At 44.1% G+C, this 10732-nt stretch overlaps 1 protein-coding gene across 1 annotated transcript in view; it reads left to right on the top strand.

Moving 5' to 3' along the window:
* Positions 1–697: 697 nt before the first annotated feature.
* Positions 698–10732, top strand: part of TTC39A (tetratricopeptide repeat domain 39A) — a 41959-nt gene continuing 31924 nt past the window's right edge. Inside the window, exon 1 of the mRNA XM_072128051.1 lies at positions 698–968. Coding sequence (XP_071984152.1) covers positions 946–968 — 23 coding nt within the window. The 5' untranslated portion in view covers positions 698–945. The remainder of the gene's footprint in view (positions 969–10732) is intronic.

Below are 10732 nucleotides of genomic sequence, written 5' to 3'. Positions count from 1 at the left end.
AAATAAAAAAATTGCACAAATTGTGTACAATCTGCTCAGCTCCTCCTGCTCTATAACATGCTGCCTGCAGATAGGACACTATGTACAATCTCCTCAGCTCCTCCTGCTCTATAACATAATACTTGCGGTTAGGACACTATGTACAATCTCTCAGCTGCTCCTACTCTATAACATGCTTCTTGTAGATAGGACACGATGTATAATCTACTCAGCCCCTGCTACTCTATAACATGCTGCCTGCAAATAAGACACTATGAACAATCTGCTCAGCTCCTCCTGCTCTATATCATTCTGCCTGCAGATAGGACACTATGAACAATCTCTCAGCTCCTCCTGTTCTATAACATACTGCCTGCAGATAGGACACTATGCACAAACTACTCAGCTCCTCCTGCTCTATAACATGCTGCTTGCAGACTGCAGGTTCCCTTTAATTGATATTATCAGTTGTATAATAATCGTATGTAGCTGCAATTCTGTTACACTAAGAAGGCATTGAATAAACTTTACATTTGTCTCTGTTTTTAATAGCTGCACCAGCAGCTGCAGAACCTCTTAGTAAAAGATTGTTTTTGTTATGGTTGTTATTCTAAAAACCTGCCCTGGAAAGAGGTTGTGCAGAAGCTGCCTCGCAGGAATTTTGTCTTTCAATCACTTTGTAACTGGTTTAGGAAGTTTCTCCAGTACTTTCAGTTCCTCCTACTTGTGCAGTGCGGATGAGAAGTCACTGCTGTCACCCATGAGCTTGCAATCTAAGTGTCCCCCAGCTGACGTCTAGAAGGCTGGCTGCAGACTGTATGACAAGGGAGCTCCCAATCAGAGAGCTGTGAGAGGGCAGAGCCAGCCCTGCCCAAGCCTTGTGTGTGACAGTCCCTCAGTCCCTGCTGCTGTGTATGTGTCTATCCTCTGCTCTCATCTAGGAAGACTCAGTACCAGGAGGGCAGCATGTCCAGGGATACAGGTGGAGGGTAAGTACAGCAATCTACTGCCAGCCCCTGTGCCCACCCCAGCCCTCCTGTGGGCCTGGGATCCCAGCTGTGCACCCAGCTGCACCCTTCGGCAGACAAGGCGTTAACCTTGATTAATTCCCTTTAACATTCTTAATGTTTTGCTAGTTATTTATTTATTGTGTTGCGTAATAATAGCTGCGTTATATCCCAGAGCAAGTTTATGCCATCCTGTTATGTAAAGCACTAAAGCGGGTAGAAGCGGCTGGAAATAGAATCATCACATGTATCAAAGCCCAAAACTTACTGCATTGAACATGTGGATACACTGGTGCCAGTCCACTTGTGTTTGATACATTATGTGCCTTGTAGAGCGCAAGCTCTGTGGTCCAGAAAACTGGCTTATAACTGCATTGATCATACGGATACACTGGTGCCAATCCACTTGTGTTTGATACACTATCTGCCTTGTAGAGCGCAAGCTCTGTGGTCGAGAAATCTGGCCTATAACTGCATTGAACATGTGGATATACTGGTGCCAGTCCACTTGTGTTTGATACAATATCTGCCTTGTAGAGTGCAAGCTCTGTGGTCCTGAAAACTGGCATCCAACTGTATGTAACGTGGATAAACTGGTGCCAATCCACTTGTGTTTGATACTTTATGTGCCTTGTAGAGCGCAAGCTCTGTGGTCCCGAAATCTGGCTTATAACTGCATTGAACATACGGATACACTGGTGCCAATCCACTTGAGTTTGATACACTATCTGCCTTGTAGAGCGCAAGCTCTGTGGTCCAGAAATCTGGCATCCAACTGCATTGAACATATGGATACACTGGTGCCACTCCACTTGTGTTTGATACAATATCTGCCTTGTAGAGTGCAAGCTCTGTGGGCCAGAAAACTGGTTTATAACTGCATTGAACATACGGATACACTAGTGCCAATCCACTTGTGTTTGATATATTATGTGCCTTGTAGAGCGCAAGCTCTGTGGGCCAGAAAACTGGTTTATAACTGCATTGAACATACGGATACACTAGTGCCAATCCACTTGTGTTTGATACAATATCTGCCTTGTAGTGTGCAAGCTCTGTGGTCCTGAAAACTGGCATCCAACTGTATGTAAAGTGGATACACTGGTGCCAATCCACTAGTGTTTGATACATTATGTGCCTTGTAGAGCGCAAGCTCTGTGGGCCAGAAAACTGGCATATAACTGCATTGAACATGTGGACACTTGATTGCCAATCCACTTGTGTTTGATACATTATGTGCCTTGTAGAGCGCAAGCTCTGTGGTCCAGAAAACTGGTATATAGATGTGAATAATGAAGATGTTAGATATGCGAGTAACTATGTTATTATTCAGTAGATTGCAAGCTCTGTAGTCCACATCTGGAGTTGACCAGAGATGCGGTTTGTACAAAAGGATATTATAAGGTTTTATTATATCCAGTGATCTGTAAATCTGGACAAATACCTAGACACTAGATGACCCTTACTTCTGAAAGTTATCAGATTTGGGTGTCTGTCCCCTTCAGTGCCACCCTCCCCTCTTCACAATTGGGCAAGGGTGATTTATTAATATTCAATTTTGCAAAGGGTAAATCATTCAGATTATGAAGTGTTTTGCCATATTGTGCTCTATAATTAACTTAAAGGGGTCCTTTGATTTGTTAAATTGCTTTATTTTAGAAGAATTTGTTAATAATAAGCGTGCAATGCCCAACACCCTCCCAGATCAGCTCTTTTCTGTGTATTATCTATTCAGAATGAAACAGGAAGCAGACAGCACCATTCTGAGTATAGTGGCTTAACTAAGTCATTGCAGGTTAGCTACCATTCAAATGAATAAACATAGTCTGACCACTATACATAGAACGGCGCTGTCTACTTCCTGTTCCATTATCTTTTTATCAGAGAACAGCTGATCTTTGGGGTGCTGAATGTTAGACCCCCACCACCAATATGCTTTATCAATATTTTTGCCATTTAATGAAAAACATATTTATACTAATAGATTCAATTAATATGTGGAAAATATGTCAATTTGTTAAAGTTCTTTATTTTAGAAGAACTTCTTAATAACAAGAATTATATTAGTTTTATCCAGGACTACGGACTCTAACAATTGCGGTATACAATAGCAAGTGTTCGAAATTTATGCAGCGCTCCTGCAGGAGATATGGGGTATTACACTGCTCTTGTTAAAATTGTCACGCAGGGTCCTCCAGAATTTCACTGTAAACCGAGTGGTCCCTTTAGTAACAATAAATCTTTATTTATACAGTGACAACATATTCCATAGCACTTTACAGATCATGGGGTACATGTACAGACAAAATAAGATATTACAGATCAGGTGGAACATAAGTAGCGGGGGGGGGGATGCTCACAAGAGCTTACAATCTATAATATTAGATATCTATGTTTTATTAGATCTTTAGAGATCCTTTAGGGTTACTTGATCCTTCCTCCAGTTATTTTGTATGACTTCACCGTTAAAACTGCACTTTCTATGCTGCAGGGATGCAATTACCCTACTCCAGTTCCTGTTTTTGGCCCAGATTGAGTCCTCTGCATAAACTACAAGGGATAATGTCCCTTATCTTGGTCTCATTAATAGCATATGCTTGTGGCTGTCCTGGTAACAGCTCCTATCCCTGAGCTGTGTTGTGTGGTGGGAGGACGTGGGCGCACACTTAGGAGTAATAAGGTCTATAAGTACAGATAATGATGAAAGGCACCGTAGGGTCATCCAGCGCTGTCAACAGCAAGAGAAAATTGGCTACGCTGACAAGAACGTGCTAGGACTATAATAAGAATCCACTGCTATGGAAATCAGGGACTAAAAGCAAGTAGGGAACATCTTCAAGTTTTTGGATGTATGGATTTTAAAATACTAAAAATATGGATATAATATGCATTTATATCATTTCTCCCAACAGCCCTTTTCTGTGTATCATCTATTGAAAATGAAACAGGAAGCAGACAGCACCGTTCTGAATATTGTGGCTGGACTAAGTCATTGCAGGTTAGCTCCCATTCAAATGTATAAAAGGTGATCTGCAGTAACCTGGACTGACCTCTATACAGAGAACGGCGCTGTCTGCTTCCTGTCCCATTCTCTGTTTATCAGAGAAAAGCTGATATTTGGGGTGCTGCATGTTAGACCCCCCCCCACCACCAATATACTTTATCAATATATTTTTGCCATTTAGTGAAGAACATAGTTATAGTTAAAGATTTAATAGATACATGCGGAAAATATGTCAATATTTTAGACTGAGCATAAAGGGTTTATCTTATTTTGTTAGAAGTTTAATTAATTAATGGGTATATATCGATTTCAAATTTCTTTGCTGCTAGAATTTGGTCCCAAATGGATTTGTGGCAGAGGTTGCTGGTTACAAAAGAGAATTCATAGTTCGGACTTTGCAAAACTACTGCCGGTGTTAGTTATTGTCCCTGGAGAGATGTGTAATCAGACCTTTGTGTGTGTTTTTAGTAGCAGCAGGACTGTAAACATGGATTTATATTCCAGGACTGGAAGCTTCTCTAAGTGCACTGGGGGCATGTCCTCACACTGCTGTATATGCTCTCTACATATAACTGCTCCACAACCCCTCCTCACAGCTTTGTCCGACTTACCTTTTAGATGGTGGTTTAGTTTTAACATCTGTATTTCGGGAATATTCAGAGACATTGGACATGAGATTAAGGGTCATGTTAAGCAGCAAAAAGGCATTGGGAGTCATTTACTAGGGGCCCAATTTCCGTTTTCCCGACGTGTTACCCGAATATTTCCGATTTGCGCCGATTTCCCCTGAATTGCCCCGGGATTTTGGCGGATTGTGGCGCATCGGCGCTGCCATGCACGCGACGGAAATCGGGGGGCGTGGCTGAACGAAAACCCGACGGATTCGGAAAAACCGCCGCATTTAAAAAAAAATGCTTTTCAGCGCAGAGGAACTACCTTAATAAATCCCGGCTGGACCCGAATCCAGCGCAGAGAACGCGCCGCTGGATCGCGAATGGACCGGGTAAGTAAATCTGCCCCATTATGTCCTAATCTGCTTTTCATTCTGAAATCTCATCTGAATTCCCTCTTGCTAGCCGAGGGGTCAGATTACATAGTGGTCTATGGAAAGGATAGGGGGAGCAGGGACTACACTCATATGCACGGAGAGGATTGAAAACTAGAATCACAGAATGACCAGAAACATTGTTATTCCTCATGTACACACAGGGCTGGGTAGGGCTCTTGGGTCCAGGACTGGGCAGGGCTCTTGGATCCTAGGGCCAGACAGGGATCTTGGTTCGAGGGCTGGGCAGGGCTCCTGGGTCTAGGGCTGGGCAGGGCTCTTGGTTATAGGGCTGGACAGGGCTATTGGGTACTAGGGCTGGACAGGGCTCTTGGTTCTAGGGCTGGACAGGGCTCTTGGGTACTAGGGCTGGACAGGGCTCTTGGTTATAGAGCTGGGCAGGGCTCTTGGGTACTAGGGCTGGACAGGGGTCTTGGTTATAGGGCAGGACAGGGCTATTGGGTACTAGGGCTGGGCAGGGCTCTTGGGTACTAGGGCTGGACAGGGCTCTTGGTTCTAGGGCTGGACAGGACTATTGGGTACTAGGGCTGGACAGGGCTCTTGGGTACTAGGGCTGGGCAGGGCTCTTGGGTACTAGGGCTGGGCAGGGCTCTTGGGTACTAGGGCTGGGCAGGGCTCTTGGTTCTAGGGCTGGACAGGGCTCTTGGATCCCAGGGCTGGACAGGGCTCTTGGTTTTAGGGCTGGACAGGGCTCTTGGGTACTAGGGCTGGGCAGGGCTCTTGGGTACTAGGGCTGGACTAGTCACACACATCAGGGCCATGTAAAATAAGTGATGTGGATGATATAATATTTTGATTTGGTGGTAATGGGTGGCCTGACATTTATAGAGGAATGAAGCTTGTGCAGCACAATACATCCTCCTGTACATGGGGTCATTAGGATTTAACCTTTGCTCTTCTGTATTTATAAGGAGGAGAAATAAGGAAAGTAAACAAGTCACATAGAGAGAGAATGACGGGTGACTAGAGATACAGCGATAAGGAGTAACCCAACCCTGTGCGAGCTGCACTTGGCCTCATTTAGCTGTAGCCTAAGGCCTGCATACAGCTGCACTCACCATCTATCTATCTATCTATCTATCTATCTACGTATAGAAAGTCCAAGCGGCACTATCTTAATTGAAAAAAATGGCTGGGTGCAGGCTACCCAGGACTGGGCCTCAAGTCCTCCTGTGTATACTTCGAAGAAAAAGTGCAGCACTCCAATTTTGTGAAACGTAGAAAAATCTTTTATTCCATAGTGAGTAACATACAGCGACGTTTCGGCCCAAACGAGCCTTCCTCAAGCTGTGAGGAAGGCTCGTTTGGGCCGAAACGTCGCTGTATGTTACTCACTATGGAATAAAAGATTTTTCTACGTTTCACGAAATTGGAGTGCTGCACTTTTTCTTCGAAGTATCTATCTATCTATCTTCTATCTCATATTTCTCTGACTATCTATCTTATAGCAAATCATCTTTAATATGTATCTGTATAGAGATCAATCAGATCTATCTATCGTCCATCTCCTATCTATCTATCTATCTATCTATCCATCTATTATCTATCCATCTATTATCTATCTATCTATCTTCTATCTATCTATCTATCTATCTTCTAGCTCTTACATATCTATTCATTTTTAATATCTATCTATATACAGGGGTGTAACTACAGGGGTAGCCGCAGTGTCAGGGGGTCCTGCATCTAGCCTGACACACTGAGGAATGGAATATGTGCGCTGTTATATACAGGTTATGCTGTACATAACACTGTTTGCTCACTGCAATGTGGTCAGGTGCCATCAGGGCCGGCGCAAGCACTGGGCATACCTGGGCAAGTGCCAGGGGCCCAGAGCTGCTGGGGGGGCCCACATAAGGCTGTACATAAGGAATCCATGAAATTGAGGGTGACTTTGTATAAAATACCCATGATGGGGCTGTGCGGTATGATAAACTATTTTAGGAAACAGGAGACTGCTTTAGTTTCTGAATTTTTAATGCCGCCATGTGAGTTTACTGCAAAGGGGCCTATTGAGATTCTGTCATCCAGGGGCCTACTAAAACCTGGAACTGACCCTGGGGGCTTTGATACTGTATGTGTATCTATATAAGTATATAAAGCTGTGTGATGGTAACATGTGTGAGTATACAAATATGTATATTTTATTGAGTGGGAAGGGGGATCCCATTCAGAAGCCTGCTACAGGGCCCTGCCTCTCCTAGTTACCCCTACTGGGCAAACGGTATATACTGTATCAGTTTGTATTTACTGTTTGTATTAGTGTATACATTTATATGAGTACATAAATATCTGCGTATAAGTGTATACATGTTTATGAGAGTGTATGGGTATAGAACTTTATTGGGCACATTTACTTACCTGGTCCCTGCGTGATCCCCGCTGTGCGTTGTCCAACGTGCGCCCGATTTCCTGCATGTATTGCTCCCCCGCTCAGGTCCCCTGGAGTTCACCTTCTTCCTCCTGGTGCATGTAAGTACATGGCTTGCGACACAATTTTAAAGTCAAATCCCGCCCTCAGTCCAAATCCTTCGGATTGTCAGACCGCCCACCCCCGCATGAAAGTCGGTGTGATTGCGCCAAAATCTGATCACGTGCGACACAATCCCCTTCTAAATACCTGTCCCAGTGGCACAAATCTCGAAAATTTCTAAAAAACTACGAAAGTGCAATCCGCGGTACCCCTAGTAAATAAGCCCCTATGTCTGTATATAAGTGTATACAAGTTTGAATATATGTATGTATAAATGTGTACAAATATATATATTTGGATCTGGAGGCTTAAAGGGGTTGTCCACTTTCAGCAAATATTTGATATGATTTGTGTATGGACAGCAAGCAGAGATCTAGAAAACTGTGAGGAATTGATACAAAAATTATATTGGAAAAGTGTGCAACTTTTACTTACACAAACCATATCAAATATTTGCTGAAGTGGAAAACCCCTTTAAATCTATCTATCTATCTACATACAGTACATGAAGCTTTCTGTGTTCCTACCTTGTAAGTAATTGATCCTCAGGTCACTTTTGTCTGGCTTTTGTTCACATCTTTGTCACATTATCTTTCTTACGTGTTTGCACATTTGATGTCACCACATAGATATTATATTTCTGGCTGGATTTCATTAGTGCTGCCAATATGCTAATACCAAGCCAATTCCTTGCATACAGAGGCGGCACGGCCCTAAGTGCTGACATTGGCGACGAACAGAGCCTCTTAAGCTAATTCTAATATACACAGAAATGGCTGGACGGTAACATCAACTAAAATGCCCCGGTGTGCCAACCTGGCATGAGACAGAGCCTTCTTATATAAAATAAGTAATCAACTTTGAAAATAGCAAATATTCACAAGTCCTATGCGGATTTATGCATCTCCATAGTTACAGACTACAAAGAAACCTTGTGTAGTCAGATCCTCTAGTCAATAGTTACTTCCTGTCATTTACCCCCATACTGTACTTATGCCCTACACATCTACAAGTGAGGAATTGTTATCTATGTATCTAATCAGGTTGCTGTTGACGGATTTGGAATTTTTATCATGTCTTATATCTTTGTAGAAGTGTCAGTAGCTTTATGTATTCATATGTTCACATACTCATAGGAGTAGAGTAGATTAAGGCAAAAAACCCCCATTAAAACAGCTCTTTCTTAATTGGATCCATCAACAGAACCCGCTATCCTTGATGACTGTATCCATGTAGCATCAGATTTTTCTGTCCTTTTATCCTCTTATTTCACCTTTTCTTGTAAATTCTAAGCATGGAGAGACGGACCCTGTGACGTCTAGTGATGCGCTATTTGGCAATAAGGTTATATTACATTGTTTTTTCCATTCGGAGGTGCCTGAGCATTAGGTTCCTTAGCATAGTAAAGCTGTGCTGACCCTGGCTTCATTGTAAAACTCTGTTTCTGCTCTGTTTTTCTGGTTACAAACTTGCTTTGACCTGACCTTGCTTTGACCATGCATTCTGCCTATCCTCTGCCTGACCCGACCCCAGCCTGTCTCTGGATCTTCTCTGTGTGACTCTCTATTGTCTCACACCAGCGTCCTCTAATACCAGCCAGAGGCCACTAAAGAGGATGAAGTCAGATACAGGGGAGGGTGAAAACTGACAACTTAGTTAATTTATATAATGTTTTAGAGATCAAACCGATCTGGTGGTCCCAATGTAGGCTATAGCAGGCTGTGCAGTGTTTGGGGTTGGCTGGGTTCGGACATTGTCAAGGTGTTACTATGTGTTGCTGCTCTCTGGAGTATGGAAAGGCTTGGTGCAACCCAATGGGAAGTAAGACTCATGGTCTGCAGATAGACGGCTTTACTGAAGAAATTCAGGTACAAAACCATTCAAGCAAAGCATAGGCTGGCTTCTCCAATCTCCTTCCTGGCAGAAGTCGAGTTTTACGCTAAGGAAAGTCCTGGGCTAGCTGCCCCTCTCTTTCCAAGAAGACTTGACTATGGCAGAGTATCCCTGTCTCAGTTCCTTCTTCTGGTCATTTAGGCTGGCTGCCAGGCTCTTCATCCAAGCTCTGTTCCCTAACTGCAGGACACTAGGGACTGAGACTGTTCTAGTGGAGAAAATCAGCACAAACAATGACAAAACTATCTACTATAGACTTACATTGAGCCCCCATAATATTCTATGGCAGGGGTAGGGAACCTATGGCACGGGAGCCAGATGTGGCTCTTTTGTTGGTTGCATCTGGCTCTCAGACAGATCTTTAATAAATAGTGATGGCTGCTGTGTGTGTCTTATCACTGGACACAGGCAGCTATGTTACATCGAAGAGCGTGGGAGCGATGAGGAGCTGGCTGTTGTGACCACCTTATATCTTCTGGGAGGCATGTGCTGTGGCTACCTATATAGTGGGAGGCATGTGCTGTGGCTACCTATACACTGGGGGCATTTGCTGTGGCTATCTATATACTGAGAGGCATGTGCTGTGGCTACCTATATACTGGGGGGCATGTGCTGTGGCCATCTATATACTGGGAGGCATGTGCTGTTGCTACCTATACACTCGGGGGCATGTGAAGTGGCTAGCTATCTATCTGGGGGCATGTGCTGTGGCTACCTATCTACTGGGGGCTATGTGCTGGGGCTACCTATCTACTGGGAGGCATGTGCTGGGGCTACCTATCTACTGGGAGGCATGTGCTGGGGCTACCTATCTACTGGGGGTATGTGCTGGGGCTACCTATATACTGGGGGCACGTGTTGTGGCTACCTATTTACTTGGGGTCATGTTCTGTGGCTACCTATATACTTGGGGGCATGTGCCGTGGCTACCTATCTACTGGGGGGTATGTGCTGGGGCTACCTATCTACTGGGTGGCATGTGCTGTGGCTACCTATCTACTGGGAGGCATGTTCTGGGGCTACCTATTTACAGGGAGGCATGTGCTGGGGCTACCTATCTACTGGGAGTATGTGCTGGGGCTACCTATCTACTGGGAGTATGTGCTGGGGCTACCTATCTACTGGGAGGCATGTGCTGTGGCTATCTATCTACTGGGGGTATGTGCTGGGGCTACCTATCTACTGGGAGGAATGTGCATATGGTACGGCTCTTATGGAATAACATTTTAAAATATGTGGCGTTTATGGCTGTCTCAGCCTAAAAGGTTCCTTCCCCTGCTCTATGGCATAATATTCCAGATGGTTTTGTA

Source organism: Engystomops pustulosus, chromosome 10 (assembly GCF_040894005.1).
Source record: "Engystomops pustulosus chromosome 10, aEngPut4.maternal, whole genome shotgun sequence".
NCBI lineage: Eukaryota > Metazoa > Chordata > Amphibia > Anura > Leptodactylidae > Engystomops > Engystomops pustulosus.
This window is presented reverse-complemented; position numbering and strand designations above follow the sequence as displayed.